The sequence below is a fragment of the Lagenorhynchus albirostris genome, chromosome 16, assembly GCF_949774975.1.
Source record: "Lagenorhynchus albirostris chromosome 16, mLagAlb1.1, whole genome shotgun sequence".
Classification (NCBI taxonomy): Eukaryota; Metazoa; Chordata; class Mammalia; order Artiodactyla; family Delphinidae; genus Lagenorhynchus; species Lagenorhynchus albirostris.
Window position 1 is genome coordinate 12,550,251 of NC_083110.1, and position 27,104 is coordinate 12,577,354.

The following is a 27,104-nucleotide window of genomic DNA, read 5'->3' on the forward strand; positions in this document are numbered from 1 at the left end:
TGATATGAAACTGATCTTATTTTAATACTGATAATAAATTTTAACTTGGCAAATCTTTTGGAAGAATTGTCTTATCTGGAAATTATGCATTTTACTAGATGTGCAATTACACATACTAATGGTAAGTGAGGCTTATACACACAGATAAGTGTGACAGAGAGAACAAGATTGATGTCATTATTTTCCCATGTTCCAATTTTAATTATTCCTTCTAGTGTTGGATATCCTCTTTGCTGACATTTGCTTTCTTAAATTAGCTTTGAAATATTTAGTATTAAATGGTGAGGAGTCAAGATTTGACCCCCTTTCTTCATTCCATACTTAATCTTTGGAAATATAATGAATACTCAACTAGCAGGTTTATTTACCTTATTAATCATTGTTTAAAAATACCTAAACTTTTCTGTGACACATAGGCTCCATACTTGAATACAAGTAAAGCAAGTGTTACCTCATTTGTATGTAAAACAGAATCATTTAAAAATATTTATTTAAAAAACATTCTGTCCCTTGACATATAAAATATTTAGTAATGGGCTACTCTGATAAAATTATTGCATAGTATATATTAAACAAATATATTTTAAAATGCTAAATCTGTTGAATTTTTATTTCATGTTTCTGTTTTTTGTATTGTTTTATCATTTAGTATTAGAATATTGCATTTTAAGGAGCATTATTAAGGAGTGTACAGAGAATAACATTATACTAGAAATCAAGAAAACAAATCCAAGTACATTTATGTCATTAGCTTAGCTGTATGATCTTGGCATGTCTCTTGATCAAATTGGGCCTTAATTTGTACATCTGAAGAATAAGAGATTTGAACATAGTAATTGCTAAATATCTTTAAAAAGGAAACTTGTGTCATCAGCCAGGAATTTAATAAGTTACTCCACATTGTTTACAACTGATTCAAGTTATACTACTAAATTAATTCATTTCCTTCCTCCCTCCCTTCCTTTCTTTCTACTTTTCTTTCTTCCTTGCTTAGGATGTTCCAACAAAACTGGTGGCAAAAGCTGTTCCCTTGCCGATGACTGTCCGTGGACACTGGTTTTTGAGCCCAAGAACTGAGTATACAGTAGCAGTGCAGACCGCCTCAAAACAAGTTGATGGTGATTATGTTGTGTCTGAATGGAGTGAAATTATAGAATTCTGCACAGCAGGTAAGAGAACTGGGTATAAATACAGAAAAAAAACACCTTATTTAATAGTTCCTGGAAAACTAATTATAGAAAATACATTCTTTTTTATAATTATGAAGTGATATGTATTGCATTGGTCATTTTTGCATTGCCAGTAGCATCATGTGACAGAACAAATTGATTAGAAGGAGTGGAGGTTCTCAGCAAAAACTGGGTAATGGCATTAAATTACTTCTGTGCTACATGCACAGTCTGATTTTTCAAAGTAAAGGCTTTGCAAATAAAAATTGATGCAGTATAAAAATATACTCAGCATATTTTGCGATTCATTTTGAGAGAGAGAGAGCTTTTTCCTTCCTCTTTTTTTTTTCATTTCTTACTTTCACAGTCTTGAAAGAAAAAAACCAGGAACATCATTCTCTAATTTAAGGGAATGGAGGCAGATTGCGATGACTTTACCTAGCAGATATGTTACTGGATTTTTGACTTGAATGCTGATAATCTATCTCTAAACTAGTGTCGTGTGTGTGTGTGTGTGTGTGTGTGTGTGTGTGTGTGTGTGAGAGAGAGAGAGAGAGAGAGAGTGTGTGTGTGTGTGTCTTTGCTTCATTAGAAAGTACTGCATAGGTTCCTTAAAAAACTAAAAATAGAACTACCATATGACCCAGCAATCCCACTACTGGGCATATACCCGGAGAAAGCCATAATTCAAAAAGAGTCATGTACCACAGTGTTCATTGCAGCTCTGTTTACAGTAGCCAGGACATGGAATCAACCTAAGTGTCCAGCGACAGATGAATGGATAAAGAAGATGTGGCACATATATACAATGGAGTATTACTCAGCCATAAAAAGAAACAAAATTGAATTATTTGTAGGGAGGTGGATGGACCTAGAGTCTGTCATACAGAGTTAAGTAAGTCAGAAAGAGAAAAACAAATACTGTATGCTAACACATATATATATGGAATCTAAAAAAAAAAAAAATGCTTCTGAAGAACCTAGGGGCAGATCAGGAATAAAGATGCAGACGTAGAGAATAGACTTGAGGACACGGTGAAGGGGAAGGGTAAGCTGGGATGAAGTGAGAGAGTGGCATGGACATATATACACTAACAAAAGTAAAATAGATAGCTAGTGGGAAGCAGCCACATAGCACAGGGAGATCAGCTCGGTGCTTTGTGACCACCTAGAGGGGTGGGATAGGGAGGGTGGGAGGGAGGGAGACACAAGAGGGAAGAGATATGGGAACATATGTATAACTGATTCACTTTGTTATAAAGCAGAAACTAACACACCATTGTAAAGCAGTTATACTCCAATAAAGATGTTAAAAAAAAAGAAAGGACCTCATGGCCATTTGGGATTGGGATATCTGATGTAGAAAGCCCATCCCCTTTGATCTTGAACTGTACCTTAATAGCCCACTGGGTTGTAAATGTTACCATTCATCTTATGCATTTATCTATTTTTTAAATTCATTCAATCAAGAAACAAATATTTATCGAGCACTTAAATAGGTGGTGAAGGGACACAAAAATATCTCTACCTGAACACATCTGTCACCCACTCTTTTTGTCTCTTAGAGAGAGAGGCTTGTAGAAAAAGTCATAAAAACAGTTTGCCTCACCTATTGCAGGTTGCCTAGCAACTTTCCCCAGCTGAGGCATCCTTCAGATAAATCAGCTATTTTTTTTCCCATAGCCTCACATTAGATTTATTTCAGACTCAGGATGTGCTTAGCTACTGCTTTATCTCAAAATCTTCTGTTTTCTTCTTAATTTCAAACTCAGTATAAAACTTCTCATGTGGATATGTAGAACGGATGAGAGTTTAATTTTAAGTTAACTTCAAATTTATCTTCAAACCCCTTTTGTTTATTCTATGAGGAAGTTGCTGAGGATTGCAACATTCTTTATTGCTAAGGATCTCAGTGTATTAGAGCAAGGAAAATAGTATCTCTCTGGTACTATATTTCTTCCTAAGATGTCATTGATTATAAGATCCACCATTTTATGTATTCCTAAGAAAACATTAATTTATCTTCAAACCCCTTTTGTTTATTCTATGAGGAAGTTGGTAAGGATTGCAACATTCTTTATTGCTAAGGATCTCAGTGTATTAGAGCAAGGAAAATAGTATCTCTCTGGTACTATATTTCTTCCTAAGATGTCATTGATTATAAGATCCACCATTTTATGTATTGCTAAGAAAACATTAATTTATCTTCAAACCCCTTTTGTTTATTCTATGAGGAAGTTGCTAAGGATTGCAACATTCTTTATTGCTAAGGATCTCAGTGTATTAGAGCAAGGAAAAGTGTCTCTCTCTGGTACTATATTTCTTCCTAAGATGTCATTGATTATAAGATCCACCATTTTAGGTACTGCTAAGAAAACATTAAACTGCCAATTAAACTGAAACTGTTTTCTTATCACATTTATTGTCACACTCATGCCAGAGATGCTAAAATGTGAAAAAAATACATTTTATAATAGATGAAATATGGTATATATCATAGTCCAGTAATCAGTAATTAAATAAAGATTTCAATGCTGTATTAATAGTGTGTAAAGAATTCTCATGTTTACCTGTATTTGGTGTGTCACATTAGAATTAATATATCCCCTCAACTTTTTTCCTGAATTAAAATTCCTCCTTGGAATCTACCTTATGTTTCACATCTTTCTATTTACTTTTATTGCATCCTACCAGAGAGGTAGACACAGTAAAAGACATGGTATCTTTTGACATTATTTTAATACATGCTATTTTCCATAGGACAGCACCAAACAGCATCATAGTATTTGTTCATTTTTTAAAAAAAGAGCTACTATTTACCTGCTAAAACCCCATTTGACATTAGGGAAAGGCATGAAATAGTATTTTTTCTTTACCTTAAGGAAGACCTTTGGCATTTTCAGTTCAGAAATATCCATCTATCTAGATGCACACATTCACTCTTTTCTATAATCTATATAACTACATGAGTACATGTTTTATTTCTATGTATATAAAGAAAAACCTTTTTGTCTTCTTTCCTTTAGATTGATCCCCTATTGCTCTTTTATTCAAATACATCCCATAATTCTTCTAAGGAATTTATGGGGTAAATAATAAGGAAAATGCCAGCTTATTTTAAATGTTCCACAATATTTTTCTATAAATTATATTGCATTTTTATTTTTATGAGTAAAATCTAAGGGGAACTTAGGCTGTTCAAAGCTTGTTTCAGTTTATTAAAATAATTCAGAGCCCTGTTTCACCTAAGCTTTATCAATAACATTGCGTAAATTTTGAGAAAGCTATTTTATATATATTGTCTTTTAATCTAGACATCTAATTCACTCAAAATTTATTGAGCACATATTGTATGCTGTGCACTGTGCAAAGTATTGGAGATAAAACAGAATGCCACTGACTACTTCTAGGCTAATCCATGACAGAGATGAAACCCCATAATAAGTCATAGTTGTCTATATATTTATTTCTTCCCTTAGACTGTGAATTCTTTGAGAGAAAGAAGAATAATTTTTTTATCTTTTAACCTGATCATTTAATTTTGCATCATGCCTTGTACATCATGTTCTGATCTAAATAAATTTGCTGAGCCACTGAAGCAGTCAGTAAACAAACTATGCTGCCATGAGTAGTTCAACTAGGTTGCTTTTGTTTGAAAAGTCTTAAAATCTTTATAGACCAAAATTTTTGCTTAGATTCTAGTACAGGAGTTTGGCAACAGTCCTCAGTTTTCAAAACAAAAAGTTGGGAAAAGATCAGATTACTTTGAGAGATGCTTTAAACTTTCATGAGTCTTATGTACTCAGAAACTACCAACTAGGAGCCAGAGACCTAGTCTCTAAGTTACTAGCTTTATGAACATTTGGCAAATCATTAAACTGTGACAAGCCTCAATCTCTGCATCAATAAAATGGTCATACTTAATCTACCTTGCCAACCTCACAGATTTAGGGAGTAAATTAAATGAACATTATTATTATTACTCCTTTAAATTCTATTTGCTATTGCTTGCAGGTTACAAGTTTCTTTTATTTGATTCATCAGCTGATTGAAGAAAGGCTACTATGGTGCTGATAGACATTACTAGGGTTATGCAGAGTCTGTATTCCTTATTTAACATTTTGGTTTCAGGATCTTTAATTTCAACGAGTGAAAAAAATGCAAGGGTATTCATAAAAGCAACCATAAACTATAACAAAAATATTTTTGTAGAAAGAAAAAATGTGCCAAAGACAATGAATGTTTTCTTTTTTAAGTGCAGTTTCCTATTCACTAAGATGAATTTCCTAAAAGTAAATTTTAATAATCTACAATTTATTAAGCATGTAGTTGATACTTTTGATAATGTATTTTTAATAACAGACTTTTTGTTTTTTTCAGACTATTCAAAAGTTCATCTAACACAACTGTTGGAGAAGGCCGAAGTGATTGCAGGACGGATGCTTAAATTTTCTGTTTTTTATCGTAACCAGCACAAAGAATATTTTGACTATATTCGGTAAGAATCCAAACATATATATACTGATTTGCTTTACTAAGTGCCATTCCAAATTCTAGGCTCAGGTTTCTCTTGAGTCTGCTTCTGTGAAATAGCAATTTTTAATTTTCTTCTCAAAATAATTATACTATGACTTTATTTCCCAGAAAAATTAAGTAGAAAAAATCAGATCATGGGATTTTTTTCCACTTCACTTAGATTCCTTTCCATGATCACTTGTAATACCAGTTCCTGTCTATTTGAGTGGAAGATCATAAACCTCCAGGGTTAAGATTGGTGAGCATGTCTTGTACAGATACACACTCCTCCAATTCCCAATAACTCAGTGCCTTCTGTCTCATACCAACTACTAAATTTTCTCCTCTTCCTGTGGGTCACTGAAAATGAGAGAATAAAAGGGTGACTGGTTCATGAAACACGGTGAATCAGGTGGGATTTTCGGGCTTCTGCCTACGTAGAAATCTCTCAGCCATTATCTTGGGTTAATTATTCATGAGGAAAATCTCCTTTGTTTACCTTTGAATTCTAGTGTTCAGTAGTATTTCTAAGATATCCTATGTTTGTCCCTGAAAGCAGTTTCCAAGAATTCAAAAGAATTCCATGTCACAAGTAGTTTTAATACTTACAGCCCTTTCATATTTGTAGAAGAAAATTTCAAGAGAGTAAATAGGCAGGTGTGTGTTTTAAAGTGAGACTGAAGCTTTTAAATTGATATAGGTTCTAAAACTTTTACACAGCAATCCCTATAATTTGTCATTTTAAAAGCCTTGATCTCACTTTGTAAACTCTAAAGTATTCTTGACATGATTTTATGTGAAAAAAAATTAGGAAGTTCTGTTGTGGTTTTTTTGTTTCATAACTCTCCAGTTTTTCTTAAATCAAGATCATGGTTACAGATCTAAATAAACTCCAAGCTGTGGAACATGCAAAGAGAATCAGAGAGAAAGGTGAATTTAGGCATGTGTTCTTCAAATTAAGTAGTTTGCAATATCATGTATTTTGACATATTTTGATCGTGAAAACTATTCCTGCCTTATGTCTGAATATCCTATAAAGTTCAGTCCATAATTCTGTTTGCTGGCAAATTATTTACCCTTCAATCTATATAATTCATAGTAGATGCCATTCACTAAATTAAGTGAATATGAGCTGAGAGATAGAACACAAATTATTATACTTGTCAACTGTTGAATGGGAATGACCATATATGACTTAACAAAAAAGGTACTTCTTTATATTTGTTAAGCATAAAATTAGAAATAAAAAAGATCCACAGTTGCTATTTTGTTTAACAGTAAATAATACATCAATAGAATAAATAAATACATGTTTGGTACTAGGTTTAGATTCCCGGAACATTGCCAGTGTCTATTTTAGGTGGCCACTGGAGGTCACTATTTCTCTGATTTTTCTCTGTCCTTTGGGTGGGAATTGACCTGTTTTCAGGACCTTAGATACTCTAGAATTTGCTCCATCTGTCTTCAAAAATTCTTCCAAGAAGAAAAAAGATAAAGACGGGGAGCATGGAAAATGGAAAAAAATTATTGTATGATTGATTCCAATATACTAGTATAAAAGATGTATTTACTAACAAGGAAATTTACCTTTGTTGGATTTTCTATGATAGTTGTAAAATTCATGTGAGTTATATTTTGATGCAGTATATATACATATATATATAAAATATATACTTGCCAAGGCATGGGTACAGTTTTTCAACATTGCTTTTTTAAAAAGCTCTATTAACTGAAGCCATATTAGCATCAGTGGATCTTGATTTTCTTTAAATCTTCTAGGACTTGTTAAACATTTCTTGTGTCTTCTCGATCTGTGCCTCCATTCTTTTTCTAAGATCTTGGATCATCTTTGAATTATTTTGGGGGAAGATTGCCTAACTCCACTTCACTTACTTGTTCTTCTGGGTTTTTATCTTGTTCCTTCATCTGGAATATACTCCTCTGCCATCTCGTTTTGTCTTTTTCTGTGTTTGCGGTCTCCTTTCCGCAGGCTGCAGGATCGTAGTTTCTCTTACTTCTGGTGTTTGCACCCTTGTGGGTGAGTTTGGGTCAGGGGCTTGTGCAGGTTTCCTGGAGGGAGGGACTGCTGCCTGCCCACTGGTGTGTGGGACTGTGTGTTGTCCCTCTGGTTGACAGGGCCATGTCAAGGGGTGTGTTTAAAGTGGCTGTGAGCTCAGTACAACTTTAGGCAGCCTGTCTGCTGATGGTTGGGGCTGTGTTCTCCCTTTGCTGGTTGTTTGGCCTGAGGCATCCCAGCACTGGAGCCTGCAGGCTGTTGGGTGGAGCCAGGTCTCAGTGCCCAAATGGCCACCTCTCAGAGAGCTCGTGCCAATCAATATTTTATGGGGCCTCCACCTCCAGTCTCCTTGCCCCTCCTCTGCACCGCAGCCAACCCACACCTCCCCAGGAGACCCTCCACAACACACAGGGTGGTCTAGCCCAGGCTCCTGTGGAGTCACTGCTTTGTTCTGGGTCCCAGTGTACGGGAAATCTTGTGTGCACCCTCCAAGAGTGCAGTTTCTATTTCCCCCAGTCCTGTGGAGCTCCTGCGCTCAAGCCCTGCTGGCCTTCAAAGCCAAATGCTCTCGAGGCTCCTCCTTCCGATGCCAGACCCTCAGGCTATGAAGCCTGACCTGGGGCTCAGAACTATCACTACTGTGGGAGAACCTTTGGGATATAATTATTTTCCAATTTGTGGGTCTCTCACCCAAAGGGTATGGGATTTGATTATACCACGGAAGCGCCCCTCCAACTGACTCATTGTGGCTTCCTGTCTTCAGGTGTAAAATATTTTTTTCATCTTTTCCAGTTATATGCCCAGAAGTGGGATTGCTGGATCATATGCTAACTCTATTTTTAGTTTTTTAAGGAACCTCCATACTGTTCTCCATAGTGGCTGTACCAATTTACATTCCCACCAACAGAGTAGAAGGGTTCCCTTTTCTCCACACCCTCACCACCATTTATTGTTTGTAGACATTTTGATGATGGCCATTCTGACTGGTGTGAGGTGATATCTCATTGTAGTTTTGATTTGCATTTCTCTGATAATTAGTGACATTGAGCATATGTTCATGTGCCTATTGGCCATCTGTATGCTTCTTTGGAGAAATGTCTATTTAGATCTTCTGCCTATTTTTTTTTATTGGGTTGTTTGTTCTTTATTGTTGAGTTGTATGAGATGTTTGTATATTTTGGAAATTAAGCCCTTGTCAGTCACATTGTTTGCAAATATTTGTTTCCCAGTCTGTAGGTTGTCTTTTCATTTTGTTTTTGATTTCCTTTGCTGTGCAAAAGCTTATAAGTTTGATTAGGTCCCATTTGTTTATCTTTGCTTTTATTTCTATTGCCTTGGGAGACTGACATAGGAAAGCATTGGTACAATTTACATCACAAAATGTTTTGCCTATGATCTCTTCTAGGAGTTTTATGGTGTCCTGTCTTATATTTAAGTCTTTAAGCCAGTTTGCATTTATTTTTGTGTATGGTGTGAGGCAGTGTTCTAACTTCATTGATTCACATGAGCCTGTCAAGCTTTCCCAATGCCACTTGCTGAAGAAACTCTTTTCTCCATTATGTATTCTTGCTTCCTGTGTCAAAGATTAATTGACCGTAGGTGTGTGGGTTTATTTCTGGGATCTCTTGTTCTCTTCCATTGATCCATATGTCTGTTCTTGTGCCAATACCATGCTGTTCTGATTACTGTAACTTTGTAGTATTGTCTGAAGTGTGGGAGAGTTATGCCTCCAGCTTTGTTCTTTTTCCTCAGGATTGCTTTGGCAATTCTGGGTCTTTTATGGTTCCATATAAATTTTAGGATTATTTGTTCCAGTTCTGTGAAAAATGTCATGGGTAATTTGATAGGGATCACATTAAATCTGTAGATGGCTTTGAATAGTATGGCCATTTTAACAATATTAATTCTTCCACTCCAAGAGCATGGGATACCCTTCCGTTTTTCTTACTGTGCCTCCCATTGGTATAACTGAAATGGAAGGGACCAAGGAACAGGAAGAACTGGATGATACAGTCCTAGCCCACAGTGGAAGGTGAAAAGGGTAGAGAATAGATCTGAGTGGGGTAAAGGGAGATAACCAGCTCTGTTGTAAGGAAAATGTAGGCAAGAGGGCCTGATTAGTAAACTGTGTCTGGGTAAAAAAAAAAAACTAAAGCAAAAAAAGAAACAAGATGCTTTTGTACCAATGTACATGGACAACATTCATTTTAGATCTAAATTCTGGCATACTTTAAAGAAACATTCAACATATTTAACCAGTATTGTTAATCCAGTTTTCTCTTCACCAGGCCACTTCTAAAATCCAGTAGGCATATAATGGATGTGGTTTCAGCCATAAGATTTCTAATTTCACTTTGGTTTTCCTGGTCAGGAAATTTATTATGTAAAAGACCTCTGAGGTTTGTAGCAGAGCATCCTTACCTTAGAGTCAAGGCTAGAATTTAGCCTTCTATAGGAAATGTTAAACAATGCATTCTCCTTGATCTGATGGTAGGATGGATGAGCACTCAGGCTTTTAATAGTAGACAGTAGACCTTTATGCCTATCACCATTAAACTCTGTAAATCAGTAGCTTTACCACTGTCATACCAAGCAGTGACCATTTATTTTCTGTTGCAGAGAACATCATGGGAATGCTATGCAGCCCTCTGTCAAGGATAACAGTGGTAGCCATGGCTCTCCTATCAGTGGAAAATTAGAAGGCATCTTCTTCAGCTGCAGCACTGAATTCAATACTGGGAAGCCACCCCAGGATTCACCTTATGGAAGATACAGGTTTGAGATTACAGCAGAAAAACTTTTTAACCCCAATACTAACTTATACTTTGGGGACTTCTACTGTATGTACACTGCTTATCATTATGTGATTCTTGTCATTGCCCCTGTGGGATCACCAGGAGATGAATTTTGTAAGCAGCGCCTTCCTCAACTAAATTCCAAGGATAATAAATTTTTGACCTGCAGAGAAGAAGATGGGATGCTGGTTTACCACCATGCCCAGGATGTCATTTTAGAAGTCATTTACACTGACCCTGTGGATCTTTCTCTAGGCACTGTGGCAGAAATCACTGGTCATCAGCTTATGAGTTTATCTACTGCAAATGCAAAGAAAGATCCCAGCTGCAAAACCTGTAATATTAGTGTTGGACGTTAATGCCCACTTTTCTTAGTCCCCTTTCTTCCCTTAGGAGCACTGATCCTCTGTTGTCCATTTTCATCACCAGATGTCTTCCACTGAAGCATGCACATGCCGCTCTCACCAAAAGCAAACTGCCACTTATCAAATTTCATTCAGAGCTGTTTTAGTGTTTCCTATTCCCTACCCTTCCCCCTCCTTTCAATGCTGAAATATCCTAAGTTGTCCTTCTGACACTCTGTTGCCTAGATGCTGCAATGTTTTAATTTTTCCTTTATGCCAAACATAACCAATTATATAAACTGCTTTAGCAAAATACAGAGTAATGGAAAATAATGGCTTATAAATGGTGTTTAAATATGCACTCATTTTAATCTACTGAGCAAATATTGGGATTATTCCAAACCGCATGAAAGGGTGTAATTGCAGCATGAATTAAATCTTGAAGCCTAGAATTGTCAGCACTTCCAACTTGTTGTTTGACAGTGTTATTTATGTTATTTATATTAGCTAACAGGAAACAACTACTGTGTTTCAACATAATAAATATAATAGAAAAATATTTTATTTGTATTGTATAAAATATTTACAATCTTATAGAATATATAGAGTTACATTTTAATAGCAATTGTATACATGTCACGAAACCATTTCCCTTATCAAAGATGTAGTTTGTAAACCTCAAATAGTTGTGTATCTGTTCTGTTACAAGTAGATGACTTTAATTAAACAAATTTATGAAGGACATTATTCTGATTTATAAAATATCAGGTAAATACAGAGAAAACAATAAGCCTCTGAAATAGTCTGCTTCAGAAATAGTCAATATTCTTCCCATCCAAACTATGTGAAAGTGTGAATGTGTTCAACACCATGCTTAAACATTACAGAAAAGAGAAATATAAACATGGTTGGTACAAGAGAAAATGTGGACCTCTTACTTATTTTTACAAAAGCAAAAGTAATAAACAGGTGATTGATTTAGTACAAAACTGCACACGCTAAAGTGGATGAAGCAAATAAAATATCCTGGCTTCTTTCCCAAGGTGTCATAGCAACAATTTCTAAACCTTTCATTTTATACAGATGGAGAACAACTATATAGTTCATGGGAAAGTTTTTTGACTTCACAAAGTATAGATCTTGGAACATTAAAAAAAAAAATTTCCAATGGAAAAATAGTTATATAATCTTATAGTAAACAAAGATCAGCAATCATAACTATGATCACATTAGATTATATACTACAGACACATCTATCCAAAATACCTATTTTCAAATTTTAATATAATATTTTATTTTAATATAAACATCTGTTATATAGACAAAGATAATTCACAAAGTACATGCTATCAGAATGAACTTTGGTAATCAGAAATGTAAAATTTTAAGTAACAGATAAAATAATGTGCTATTTTTATATAGAAATAAAAAATTATCAGTGACACATTCTCGTATATTTTAGGGTGCTGAAAGCCTAGCAGATTTAAGGAACAAGGTAGTAGATTTTTTTTTAATCACTTAAAAATCTATTAGAAGTTTCAAATAAATTACATTCTTACTAGCTGTATTCCTTCCTACATAAAATAAAGTTTCTTTTCTTCCTCTTACTGATTTTTTAAAATTATGCTCTTTTCCATATGTCAATATAAGCAATCTTTGGACACTAAGTAGACTTTCTTAACCAGTAGCCCATTTAACAGGTGGATGCTTTGTGTTATTTAGATTTGATAAAATAGATGTTTTCTGAAATAATTATATTGACTGTGCATTTTCTCCCTGGCCTGGAGAAGACTGAATTTTATTTTCCAATTATACTGTTCCTTGTTGTATCTCCTCCCTTTTTAATCCCTTCTACTCATTTATAATTACACTTGCCATCCATTCTTAAAAACAGCTAATACACTAAAGTGCTTCAATTTTCATTTGTCATAACTACTTAGCAAGAACGGCAGAGGAAAATAAACTTGACTTATCTTGGGTCAAAGTGATCACAAACATTTCCTGAACCTCAAATAGTTTTGGCCACATCTTGCTTGCTGATGAGGACCTCTAATAGTCTCAGTTTGGCTTTTATATGCTTGTATTCATAGTACTCATCTGCCATTGGTATCCTATCTTCCTTTTGTGGACTTCTGCAAAAAAGAAAATACCGTCCATTAGTTAATAATGAACCAAGTCATTAAAAATCCTTTTCTAACTCTTACATGAGAAAAGTACAGGGTAGCAGTTTCCACTTGATTTTTTCATCATGTCTTTTTTTCCCTTCCCTTTTACCTTCATTCACTCCCTCTTCCACATGTTACTAGGTTTCAATGTAACAGTACTCTGAGAAGTTAAATATTTTAAGTGTTTTGCAAATATATCCAGCGCATAAACATATAATGTTGGGGCAAGTGAAAAGTTTCGAGGGAAATAAAAACCAGAACCCTCCAGGCGTTCTTATCTAGTCATTCTCCCATGATCCATGCCTGTGTAGAATGTTCAGCCCTTACAGTGATAGTTGCATTTTAAAATATTAACCTAAAGATACAACAGAAATTACATTAACAGAAATAACTTATAAATTTATGGTAATAGGAGAAGAAACTAAGTAGTTAACCTTACAAACACGAAATATTTCTAAGTTTTCCTGTAATTATAATACCTAACTCTGCTAATGTATAGTAGAAGAATCACTGAGAAGTTTTTTTAAGGAATTTGAGTCTAAATTTCAGTGGTTCTCTTTGCACACTATTTGTACTAGGACTAGGCATATGATGATGCACATATTTTTATACATATGACTTCTAACTACCAGATGTTCTTGACACTTATTTTGAAGAATAATTGGATAGCATCTGGAGTTAAAACCATTGCCTTCCCAGAAAAATACATCGCCAGGATATGTTTTCTAAAGGAAAGTAGTTACTTCAGGATCTCAGGAGGGTCTTTCCTCCTTTGTTAATAAAGATGGCCAACTGCTTTTAAAATATTTCCAACCATGACTTTGAAATACAAGGGGTGGGTACACAGGTGAGGTCACCACAATTGCCACTGAATATAAATACAGATACTCTCCCATATTAGTATGGCTGAAAACACTTAATATTTTACCTACACCCCTTCTCCTTTCCCAGTACTGATAAAGATACATTTATATTACTTCCAAATAAAAGAACAGCTAATCTATAAAGATTCCCTATGAATGCAGTTACCTACTTATGTTTTAACACTACATTTACTGCCCTGAAATTTCTAGTTCAGAACTCAGAACAGCACACAAATCTTTGGACACGGTTCCTCTTAAATGCTGTCTCAATTATTTAACATAATTGCTTTGCCTCCCTTCAATATTCTGAGCCAAACTTATCAACTGGGTGTCTAAATACCACCTTAATTTGTGTAAACATATCTAAGTGAAGAGATGTTCTAATTTATAGGGAAATAGTATAAGCCATTATGCAATTGTCCCTGGTCCTTCATACTCCATTTTAGCTAATAAACAAGAGTTCATTGGCCAGAGTGAAAATTTTTGCTAAGTATTTCCTTAAGCAGTTTTCTCATTATATAAAACATACTGAAGTGTTTAGCACAGTTCCTGGCTCATAACTGTTAATGTCATATCTAGATAATTATGCTTCTCACATGATGAATATTACCAAGAACACTTATAGTACCTTAAAATTTTTAGTAATCCATTTGCCTGGTTATTTTAGCTATGTACAGTTAACCCTTCCCAATGAAATATTTTAGGAAAACAAGATCCATATTTCCTAGCCATTCAACCATTTGATTTTACTTGTAATATAGCACTACTTCTGCATTTAGTTTAAGTGTATTACCACAAGAGGGCATATAACCTCAATCAAGTATTAGGCATATCTGAAGTGAGTTTAGGACTCACTGGTGCATTAGAATGCTATACACATAACTAACTTCCCTGTATATCAAAGGCATGCCAAGTGCCATTGCAGACCCATTTGGCAGGACTAGTTAACATACTGGGAAGTTCTCAAACTCTTTAAATTTCTGGGTTCAGATAGGTTAAAAAAAATGTAAAAGTTGTATGGAAATTTTGTAAAGGAAAAAATGGAAATGGAAAAAGAAAACAAGAAATTATGTTTTATATTCTAAATTTAACAACTGTGTAACATTTCTCACTAGATAACATCAGCAGAAAGGTAAGTAACTTGGACTTATAACAGTCAACTTGAAGATTCCACTAGAAAACTAGGTGGGTTACATCTGTACTTGCTAAATGCAAAATGTTTGAGAGGTCCAGTCCTAGTGAACAGCCCTGGAGGACTGAAATAGAAAGTTACTAAGAGGTGAGTAGACCAAACTTTCAGGATGCTTTTAGAAAACAGTCTCTTCTCCATCAGGGCAGCCCTCAGGCTGCTGAAATCAAAGCGATTCAAGAAAGGCAGATACCTAGATGGAGAAGAATACTGAGGAGCCAGTGTATCACAGACTCCTACCTCTGCCACCCTAATAACTCCGTGACTTTGGCAAAGTTACACCCTTTAAAATTTTTTTAAAGACTGACGTCCCACACGACAACTATAGCTTCCCAAAGTTATCCCAGGAACTCTAATTATTTCCTCTTCCAACTGTGGAAACAGGCTCAGGATAGCTAATTGGCTTGTCTCTCTCTCTTCCAGAACTAGATTAATAATCCTTTTCTCATGGTTTTATATATATGCAAATATATAATTTTGTTCACAATACACCAAAATTTAGAAGAAACTAATGGAGTGCATAGTGAGACTGGGTTGACACAGAAAGAGAGGATATAGCTAAACATTTATTTAAGGGATAGAAAGAATAGGAATGAACTCTTGACCAAATCCTGAAATAAAATAATTAAGGGCAGATCCTGAAGCTTAAAGAATATATTTAAAGCAAATGAAGAATTATTTAATAAAGTAGGGAGTAACCTGTAGAACTAAGTAACCAAGAACAAAGAAGTTATATGGGCTGAAACATTAAATACTAAGTTTTTTTTAAAGGTTTAGGTACATTCAATTGTAATGAGATTTATTATGCAAAGTTAGGGATTTGGGAAGTTCATCTTTTATTTTTTAAAGCTTTGCTGTCTCATACTTGATAGTTACAGCCTCCCATAAAACATACCCAATAATGATACTACCCAAATGTTGCATTAGACAAATCCTGGGTCTAAGTCACTTTGGAAATTATTTATGTCTTATATAAAGTCACTGTTCCTGAAAAAATTACAGCTCACTCTTAACAGCAGTTCTCTAGGAAATATTAGCTTAAAAAATATCTCTGCCCACACTTACCTTCCTGTTTGTTTAAAAAACTGTTCCTCAAATTCTCTTAAGGCTTTCCGAAGTCTCTTCTTGTCAGCCCTAGTTTCTCGGAGATGGTCAAGAAGTACAGGCCTGTATCAGGTAAAATATATACGCTCTGGCATAACTGAGAGCTCATCATGAGCAGAGTTACCGATTTAGCAAAAGCATATTATGATACAGAAGTGTTCTGCCTAAAAGTGTGTCTTTTGAATAAATATGACACATGTAGAGCGTGACCATAGGGGAGCACATCGCTGAGAACATTACTTGATGAAAATAATGTCCTAGGAAAATGGAAAGGGCAGACAGGAGGCAAGCAGACTGAGTCCATTATAATAAGTGGTGAGGGTAAAGGCCACATGAATACATGAGGGAGAGACAGACATTTTGGAGGAATACTCATCAGTATTTGGTGATAGACTAAACATAAGAGGCACAAAAGGGAGAGATTTGAAAGAAAATTCTACCCTTAACCTAGAGTATAGGGGGAATGGCAAAACCCTTAGGAATGAAACAAAGACCCAGAGAAAGCTATACTTATGTCACAGATTCTACTCACTTCATTCTAAGACAAGAGAGAAAAGTCATATACTTCAGAGCAGGAATTTTTATCTGGGGAACTTGTGTCTGGTTCCAGAAAGTTTGTGAACTCCCTGAAATGATATATGGGCATTTTCTAAAAAGTAAAAAATTCCATTGCTTTCAAAAAAGTCCAACACCCCCCAAGAAGTTAAGAACAGCTGCTTTAGAACAGCCAGCCAGCCAGCCAACCAACCAAGAAAAAAAGAGAAGAAAAGGAGGGAAGAAGAAAAGGAGAGAGGGAGCCAGGGAGGGAGGGAAAGAGGAGGAAGGGGAGGGAAGAAGGAAGGACTGATGTTCTGCTTCCAAACAGGTCACTCTTCTCTGGGCTGAAACTGGGGTACCAGCTGATATATGCACAGTAAAATCTCAGCTTGCAACCTAGTGCTTGGTCTTGCCTCATATTTATGGGGACTCCATCCCTATCTTGGGGCATATACTCACCACACTATTATACATGTTAAAGAAAATCTCATGATCTGGCCTGTAATATACAAACCAAAGAAGGCCAAATGATCAAGAGGAGTGTCAGCTACTGAATAATGATAATAACAACAATACTACTACTAATGAAAATCCAAATGGCTCCTGACTGAGTGGCCATGAGGAGAAAAAGGTCAGCTCATTTACTTAAGTCCCAGTCTGGAGAAACTATTTTATCTAAATAGAATAGACTAAGATAAAGGCCCTGACAACTGCTGACCCAGCACAGGATCCCAATTCCTTTTGGTCCAGCATTTTCAAAGGCCAACTCTGCTTTACACACTGCCAAGCATTACATTGGTGCCAGACCCTGCTGAAAAGATGTGCAAGTGTAGCAAATGGACCATTAGCATTTATGACATCCTTGGGACCTTATTGGGAGCCTTGGTTCCTCATGGCTTTGTCGTCTCAGTTTTCCTGTTAAAAGGATAACCAGATTATGCTTCCTGCTGGATAGCATTTTTTAGAGCGTGTAATAGCTCTTCTGCATTTTGTGTGTACGAACATATAATGTCCCCCAGACCAGAAGGAGTTAAAGGAGACTCCACACTGAGGAGTCACACTCACATGGTGGCCTCATGTAAATTGGACATGGAGAGAGCTGGTTGTTTGATTTCTTTCTTTTCATCTGGTAGCAGGAGCCTAACAGGCTCAATCTCATTAGAGTAGGTGAGGTGGTCGCCAATAGGAAGGTGGGATGCTGGGTTTGGCAAAGAAAGTTGTTGGCTTCCCTGTGGACAGTCTTCATCAGAGTCTTCTTCCTCCTGCTTATCATAGGAAGAATTAAATAAAGTTACAAAATGCTAAGTGCCTCTTGAGGAGGCAAAACCAGGAAGGGGAACCATAAATAAACACAATGAAAACAGTAGATGATCCCTGTGCCTACTGGGAACCAAGAAGAAAGCAACCAAGAGGAACTCTTGCTCAGTTGCATCAAAAACTTGCAGAAGTTAATGAGCAAAGAAGCACCCATCCTGGGCTAAAATGCTCACCAAGCTCAGATCTCTCTGCTGGGCCAAAGCAGGCACAGACGTCTAGGATATGTTCCGATCTGGGCTGCATTGCCTAGTAATTCTTCCCTTTCACCCAGGCCTTCTGGGCCCCAGCTTCTTAACAGTTATATGGGTTAGGATGAGATGGACCATAGACTTCTTTTGTCATCCAGTAATACCCCAAATCAGGTCCTGGTGTGGGCCACTTTCAGATACAGAGAATACTCAGATAATTGACAAATTCAGGGAAGAGCTCGATGAAGGCCAAAACAAAATCGAGTTACTGCTTAACCTGTTCAGGTAATGCTTATCACAACCAAAAGATTTTCTTGCAAGGAAATCTGAAAATCATACCCCATTTTAAATTATGCTTCCTTAATTGGAAAATTTCAAAGAGTATGAATCACTATTGTCTTTGTCTTTAGAGTTGTGGAAATATAAATGTACTAAAGTATACTTAAATTTGAATTTGTTAATATTTCTTTTAATATTGATATCTTGAGCAAGTGACTGTTCTAATATTGATGGAGTAGGATGTGTGGTGCTTTTCAAGTTCTGTATTCCCATAAATCATTCTTTATTAAAAGTAGTCTAACTCAGTCTCAGTATTCATATTTTCTATTGAAATAAATCTACTTATATCTTGCACAGAGATGGTCAAATGGTACCAAAAACAAATGCTGCATTATATCAAGGAACATACTATCAATTTTATTATTAAAGGAGAAGAATTAACAACACATAGACTAGAACAGCTCTGTTCTGTCTAGCTGTGTTGTTGTAAATTAGGTAATGCCAAACTAAAATCCATCAGTTGTTCTCCTCACCCAAGCAATGAAAGCAAGTGTAATAACTGGCTTCAAAGATAGAATTGCTATCTATTCCTGTTTCACAATAGTTTTAATTATCAGCCACTGTTAAGTATAGTACTGGAGTTGAGGGAGACCACATTTCTACTTTGTGAAAAAACAACTGGCCTTGTTAGCAGCATATCTTGCAAAGAAGGCTCCTTTATAACGCTCATGGTGCTGCCTCCCTAACTAAACATCAGTACAAAGCACAAGGACAGATTTCTAGTTAATGCAAACATCCCGACTTACAATTGTTGGAATAAGGGAAGGCGTGGACAAGATTTGCTTGATAATTCTGTATCTGTCATAAAGAGGCTTTATGAGGTTCTTGTCTTGCTTAGTTACCTGGAAAACATGAATAATTATTGTTCCTTTCTCGAACAAGAATGAAAACACATCAATGTTTTTAGCAGGCCAAAAAAAAAAAAGTTTTGAAGCCTCTAAAGGATTACAATACTAAAATGCAACAGTAATCTTAAAAAGGTAAGTCATTTATAAGACACTGTGTGAAGCACACGCCAATTTTCTTCTAGGAAAGTTTCTTAAAGGATAGGTCCAAGTTTAGAAATACGTTTTTAAAGCTTACTGAAGGACTCCTCAATGTTTAAATGGTAAGGACCCTGTTTTTTAATTACTTCCTCATTCTTAAAAAACCAATGGGTGATCCAAGAGCTATTGATTTTTCTTCTGAAACATGTATTTTATCTGACTTTCAAGATCTTTTATATCTACAGACACCAGCCTTGTCCAGGTCTTCATCACTACATACTTGGATTATATGCTAGCTTACTGGATAAATCTGACATAAACTAAATATTTTGGATAAAAGAGTTAACCTCTCTGAATTCTCAATTTCCTACCTATACAACAAGGAAGTTGGAGTTAAAAAGTTCCTTCCAACCAAAAAACTTCATAACCTCTTGTTTACTGATGTATTCTATTACCCTGCTGCTCTTTGACTCATCCCTAAGCACCATTTTTAACATGTCACAAAGTACATAAAATTTTAAACAGTTTCCTACTTATCTATTAATCATCTACCTACCTACCTATCCCAACCTATCTACCTCTCCAGCCAAAATGACCAAACTCCTCTGCTTGCCTTCATTTTCCTCCCTGATGTGTGTCCTGCATTAAGTTTTCTACATATTTACCACAAACAACCTCCTTTTCATTCTAGTCCAATGGTTCTCACTCAGCAGGTAGTGGGAAGGAAATGGTAGAAATAGCACATAGCATAATTGCCCAAGTGTCCTATCTGACTCTGCCTTCCAGATCCCCTCTGAGAATCCTGAAGGAAAAGAAAATGACTCAAGCAGGTGTATTTTTTAAACTTTCTAGTTATTCTCATGCTACCTTACCCCATCCCAGTTGAGAAACATTCTGACCCTTTTTTTTTTTAACATCTTTATTGGAGTATAATTGCTTTACAATGGTGTGTTAGTTTCTGCTTTATGACAAAGTGAATCAGTTATACATATACATATGTTCCTATATCTCTTCCCTCTTGTGTCTCCCTCCCTCCCACCCTCCCTATCCCACCCCTCTAGGTGGTCACAAAGCACCGAGCTGCTCTCCCTGTGCTATGCGGCTGCTTCCCACTAGCTATCTATTTTACGTTTGGTAGTGTATATATGTCCATGCCACGCTCTCACTTTGTCACAGCTTACCCTTTCCCCTCCCTGTATCCTCAAGTCCATTCTCTGTGTAGGTCTGTGTCTTTATTCCCGTCTTAGCCCCTAGGTTCTTCATGACCTATTTTTTTTTTCTTAGATTCCATATATATGTGTTAGCATATGGTATTTGTTTTTCTCTTTCTGACTGACTTCACTCTGTGTGACAGACTCTAGGTCCACCCACCTCACTACAAATCACTCAATTTTGTTTACAAACCTACAGTCATCAAGACAGTATGGTACTGGCACAAAAACAAATAGAGATCAATGGAACAGGGTAGAGAGCCCAGAGGTAAACCCACGCACATATGGTCACCTTATCTTTGATAAAGGAGGCAGGAATATACAGTGGAGAAAAGACAGCCTCTTCAATAAGTGGTGCTGGGAAAACTGGACAGGTACATGTAAAAGTATGAGATTAGAACACTCCCTAACACCATACACAAAAATAAGCTCAAAATGGATTAAAGACCTAAATGTAAGGCCAGAAACTATCAAACTCTTAGAGTAAAACACAGGCAGGACACTCTATGCCATAAATCACAGCAAGATCCTTTTGACCCACCTCCTAGAGAAACGGAGATAAAAACAAAAATAAACAAATGGGACCTAATGAAACTTCAAAGCTTTTTCACAGCAAAGGAAACCATAAACAAGACCAAAAGACAACTCTCAGAATGGGAGAAAATATTTGCAAATGAAGCAACTGACAAAGGATTAATCTCCAAAATTTACAGGCAGGTCATGCAGCTCAATAACAAAAAAACAAACAACCCAATCCAAAAATGAGCAGAAGACCTAAATAGACATTTCTCCAAAGAACATATCCAGATTACCAACAAACACATGAAAGAATGCTCAACATCATTAATCATTAGAGAAATGCAAATCAAAACTACAATGAGATATCATCTCACACCAGTCAGAGTGGCCATCATCAAAAAATCTAGAAACAATAAATGCTGGAGAGGGTGTGGAGAAAAGGGAACACTTGCACTGCTGGTGGGAATGTAAATTGATACAGCCACTATGGAAAACAGTATGGAGGTTCCTTAAAAAACTACAAATAGAACTACTATACGACCCAGCAATCCCACTACTGGGCATATACCCTGAGAAAACCATAATTCAAAAAGAGTCGTGTACCAAAATGTTCATTGCAGCTCTATTTACAATAGCCAGGAGATGGAAGCAACCTAAGTGTCTGGCCCATATTGATCTTCCTTTTCTCTGAACTTCTCTGTGTCTCACTGTCTGGGCCTTAACTGTTTTCTGTGTTTCAGTTTTGTCTGCCCAAATAAATTATATCACATATTTCTTCAAGTTCTCACAGTACCCAATGTATCCCCTTTCCTACTACCCATCTAACAACCCAGCTTTATATGCAAAAGTAGTATAATTTTTAGAGGTCTTTTCTTTCAGTAGAAAGACCACCTCTCTCTGTAGAGCATTTTAAGTATTGGTTAAGTAACCCCAAGAGCCTTTCATTTTCTAGCTCAATCATTCCTTAAACATTTTCTTAGTCATGACACATTTTTACACAGAAAATAAAAAATTATTTCATATATTCCATGGGATTTTAATAGGTGACAAAGAAAAATAAATCTCTAAGTTCAGAAAATACTGAAATAATGTTTTTTATTCAGTATCTTATTGGGACTTATTTTCCATAGAAAGCTCTTCAGAAAATGATGCATTTAACTATTATTGGCATCTCTATTACAGTTTGATTTTTTTGGTTTTATTTATTTTTACTATATTTTCTGGATTCTAGCAAAGCTAAATTTAGTCTTAGAAAAAGAAAAGAGTGACCAAAAAGCAAGTTAGAATGATGAATGCCATTATAGAAAAGTTCCTTCCACAGATGCTAGATAAAAGTCGGGGTACAGGTACAATGTACGGCACTCATCTTTCACTCTCATGATTCTATGATTTTACTTTTAGGATCATTATTAAAGTAATCCCCAAAGACAGATGTGAGGGTTCAATGGCCGTAAGTACAGGACTTCAATGCCATAAGTGCTTATTCTCAAATATATGTGCACAGGAAGGCATGCTGCCTGAAGAAGAAGGGTTAGTGGTGAGATTATGTGCCAGGAGCTGTCTTCTACTCAGGGGCCTATGGACACCAGCTATTATGAGGCCTGCAGTGTCAATCTTCATGGTGGAAAATGAGTCAAGACGTAGGCTCTGCAGGATAGGTACCTCAAATCTAAGGGGCAGAAATACATTAGACTTTGCTGTTCCTCGGCCACTTTCTACTAAGAATCAGACCATTCTCTCCTCTTAATTCAATGGCTCTGTTTCTGAAGTGCATCCTCCCTCCCTAATTCTGCATATTGGTGGCTGACTATGGTATGTTAGTAGTATCTAACATGATTTTTATTTAAATGGAGAAAACGACGACTGTGTTGAATAACCTGAAAGAGCCAGAGAGAGATATCCAGCACATGAATGGGTTGTCAGATTTTAAAGATGAATATAAGGAGGTAAACCCCAAAGCTAATTATCCCTACTTCCTGCTCCTCCATTTTATATGGCATCAGAAGAAATGTAACTTAAAGGAGGTTGAGCAAGAAGGGACTGTTCATAGAACAAAATTTGATATACTTTGTTGATAGCTTGACAATTCCGTCATGAAAAACTCCTGGCCCCCTATCCAGTAGGTTACTCGAATTATCAAGATCTGGAATGGTACCCCCCAAACAAGCTGGCTTTCCAAGCAGAACTGCTGCTGAGTGGTCAGCCCAAGTGTTATTTCTTTCTAAGCCCTGGTCAGAAAGTTGTCTGGGGAAAAAACTGCCACAGCTTAAGTGCTTTTACCACCATGCTTGTTATCCGTTCTCCCCATGGCACTGGTCCCATGTATTCTTTCACAGTAAACCACGGAAACATAAAAATCAGTCGAACCGTCAGCATAAACAAGCTCTCTCCTTGAGAGGGAGGTAAAACTGACATTCTCCTCTCTGGACAGTGAGTGACGAGAATCTATTACTCTTTAGCTTTAGGGACTCAGGTCTTGCCAAACTTTCCCTGTGTCTAAGTCTCCCCAGCCCCTCACTGAGGGAGAAAGTATATGTGGAACAAGTCTGAGAGCTTGAACTAACCAGTCAGTCCAACAACATGGGAAGTCAATAATGAACATAATCATACAAAGCAACTGCCAAAGAGAATGGCTTGGTCAATTCAGATTTCTAAGCATACTGCCAATTAATGTTGGCCTTGAAAACGGAGGTCATGAGTTCCGATAACTGGCTTCAAGAATTACACACTATTTTTAATTTGGAAAATTATGGAATCTCTGAACCTTAGATTCTTAATGTGCAAATTCTTAATATGCAGAATGAGGATTTTTAATTATCTTATGTAAATGTCCCTGGCACAGAGTCAGGCATACTAAATGTTATTTAAGCTATCAAACTAGTTGATTTGAGGTTACTATCAATGTTGTAAATTACTAATAAAGGAATACCATGGTGCTATCAAAGCATAAATTTTAAAGATAAAAAAATTGAGAAGCACTCTATGTCTTGATATAAAAAGCTATCTAGAATATGCAAAGTGAAAAATGGATACATAATTATGTAGCCTGCTACGTTTTTTCAAAAGGGGCAAATTAAGAATGTGTATTGATGCTTTCTTGTATATGCTTCACATAGAAACTCCAAAGGGACACCTAAAACATTCATAGCAATAGTTACACCTGCTTAGAGTGGGAGACCTCAGAACTGGAGCTGGCAGATGGGGTGGGAAGGAGTCTTTTTAATGTGTAACCTTTTATATTTTTTGAACTATGTGAGAAAGTATTACCTATTCAGAAAATTAAATTTTTGTTAAAAAGGTAAGTAGAAGAACTTGACGGGCTCTTCCTTTTGGTGCATTTTACCTGTAAGTCTTCCCTCTCTCCAATGCACAACTACTCACTAATCAGTTATCAAATTTTTACTTGATTTAAAAAAATAAAATGAATTATTATGTTTTTTAAAAATCTGCTTTTCTACACAATGACCCAAAACCTATGGGATGCAGCAAAAGCAGTACTAAGAGGGAAGTTTATAGCAATACAATCCCACCTCAAGAAACATCTCGAACAGCCTAACCTTACGCCTAAAGCAATTAGAGAAAGAAGAACAAAAAACACCCAAAGTTAGCAGAAGGAAAGAAATCATAAAGATCAGATCAATCAGAAATAAATGAAAAAGAAATGAAGGAAATGATAGCAAATATCAATAAAACTAAAAGCTGGTTCTTTGAGAAGATAAACAAAATTGATAAACCATTAGCCAGATTCATCAAGAAAAAAAGGGAGAAGATTCCAATCAATAGAATTAGAAATGAAAAGCAGTATGGAGGTTCCTTAAAAAACTTAAAAATAGGACTACCATACAACCCAGCAATCCCACTACTGGACATATCCCCTGAGAAAACCATAATTCAAAAAGAGTCATGTACCACAATGTTCACTGCAGCTCTGTTTACAATATCCAGGACATGGAAGCAAGCTAAGTGTCCATTGACAGATGAATGAATAAAGAGGATGTGGCACATATATACAATGGAATATTACTCAGCCATAAAGAGAAATGTAATTGAGTTATTTGTAGTGAGGTGGATGGACCTAGAGACTGTCATACAGAGTGAAGTAAGTGAGAAAGAGAAAAATGCCATATGCTAACACACGTATATGGAATCTAAAACAAACAAATCGTTTTGAAGAATCTAGGGGCAGGACAGGAATAAAGACACAGACGTAGAGAATGGACTTGAGGACATGGGGAGGGGGAAGGGTAAGCTGGGATGAAGTGAGAGTGGCATTGACTTACATATACTTCCAAATTGTAAAACAGATAGCTAGTGGGAAGCAGCTGCATAGCACAGGGAGATAAGCTCCGTGCTTTGTGACCACCTAGAAGGGTGGGATAGGGAGGGTGGGAGGGAGACGCAAGAGGGAGGGGATATGGGGATATATGTATATGTATAGCTGATTCACTTTGTTACAAAGCAGAAACTAACACATCACTGTAAAGCAATTATATTCCAAAAAAGATGTTTTAAAAAAAATCTGCTTTTCTCCTCAAAGATGCTGCAGTTAATGAAGGGCCAGAAGAAGTAACTGCCAATACTCACCCAGTTGGTAATCTGTGCTGTGCACCTGACTCCACCTACAGTTCTTGGAAAGGACAATAAAAAGGGGATATATGCCAGTACCAATTCAGGATTTTCAAAAGAAAAGGACATAAATAAGCACCACAATCAGACCTAGGGTTGATTCATTCATTTCCAGTGCTCAACGGATGCCCTGTGACCGAAAAGTGATTATCTCCAAAAATCATCCATAGATGGTGGAGGAAGAAGATTACTCGGTAGCAGTGTCTGAACTGACAAGGCAATGAGCTCTGACTAAACACTAAATGCAAAAATTTCAAGAGGAGTCATAACGAAGGTCTCTCTAGAAAAGGAATAACTTCATCTTGGAAGCTTAATATTTAATGCATTTTAAGCAGTAGAACAAAGACTCCAGATGAAAATCATCCATCAATTTGAGTTTAAAGAATTGGGACCTAATGAGATCATCTCAGATGTGAATAAGCTCACTGAGGAGCCAGGAATAATACTATTGTGGAAATTTTCAATCCTCCCTTTGCTTCTTCTGTGGCTTCTGGACCCCCCCTTAGGAACCACCTAATAGTTGCCTAGCCACTTCATGGTCGGCTGTGTTAAGCTCTCCCAGGAACAATACTGCAGCTTTAGATACTGAGACGTACGTGTTCTACTGCAGATGCTCTCCATTTAAAGGGCCTCACTTTAGCCTACTGCAGAGATAGGTTTATTTGAAGGGGCTTCTGACACTAAGCAGTTTAATGGCTATTTCTTTTAAAATAACAGAAATAAATTTCCGTTTAAATAAAGATGACTTCTAAAGAACTCAGAGTTTTTCTCTGACCTTCAGATTTTCACTTACATGTTTTTATTTGACGTGAATACCTCAGGAGGGTGATCGACCATCCCACTTTTCCCAGGACTGAGGCTTCTGGTGGGCCATGGAATTTTCAGTGCTAAAGTTAGAAAGTCTAGGGAAACCCGGGATGGTCGGTCACCCTATTCCTGAAAGATCTTAAAACAAACATGTCCAAAACAGACCTCCTGAGTTTTCACTCTCACCCTCAGTCTGCTTCTCCTCTAGTTTTTCCCCATCTCAGTAAATGGATCCATCTTCCTTTCCTTCACTCCCTACCATCCAACGATTCAGCACATCCTTTTGATTCTATATCCAAAATATACTTTGAATGTGTCTACTTCTTTCCATCTCCAAGGCTACCATACTAGCCCAAGCCACCCATTTCATCTTCCCTTTTCCACTCTTTTCCCCTATGATTAATTCTCCATAC

The 27,104-nt window shown here is 36.4% G+C and overlaps 2 protein-coding genes across 8 annotated transcripts in view; one reads left to right on the forward strand and one right to left on the reverse strand.

Moving 5' to 3' along the window:
* The window catches only part of PHYHIPL (phytanoyl-CoA 2-hydroxylase interacting protein like), a 91,728-nt gene extending 80,701 nt beyond the window's left edge, over nt 1-11,027 (forward strand). Inside the window, exons 3-5 of the mRNA XM_060126162.1 lie at nt 995-1,169; nt 5,550-5,667; nt 10,321-11,027. Of these exons, the coding sequence (XP_059982145.1) occupies nt 995-1,169; nt 5,550-5,667; nt 10,321-10,855 (828 nt within the window). The 3' untranslated portion in view covers nt 10,856-11,027. The remainder of the gene's footprint in view (nt 1-994; nt 1,170-5,549; nt 5,668-10,320) is intronic.
* Nucleotides 11,028-11,384: 357 nt separating this feature from the next.
* The window catches only part of FAM13C (family with sequence similarity 13 member C), a 135,813-nt gene continuing 120,093 nt past the window's right edge, over nt 11,385-27,104 (reverse strand). For 5 of the 7 annotated variants that reach the window (XM_060126157.1, XM_060126161.1, XM_060126160.1 and 2 more), the window contains 4 exons: nt 19,289-19,384; nt 17,764-17,963; nt 16,123-16,224; nt 11,385-12,972 (listed from right to left, as the gene is read on the reverse strand). In XM_060126157.1, the coding sequence (XP_059982140.1) occupies nt 12,849-12,972; nt 16,123-16,224; nt 17,764-17,963; nt 19,289-19,384 (522 nt within the window). In that variant the 3' untranslated portion in view covers nt 11,385-12,848. The remainder of the gene's footprint in view (nt 12,973-16,122; nt 16,225-17,763; nt 17,964-19,288; nt 19,385-27,104) is intronic. The other 2 variants (XM_060126155.1, XM_060126156.1) reach the window with 2 other exon arrangements.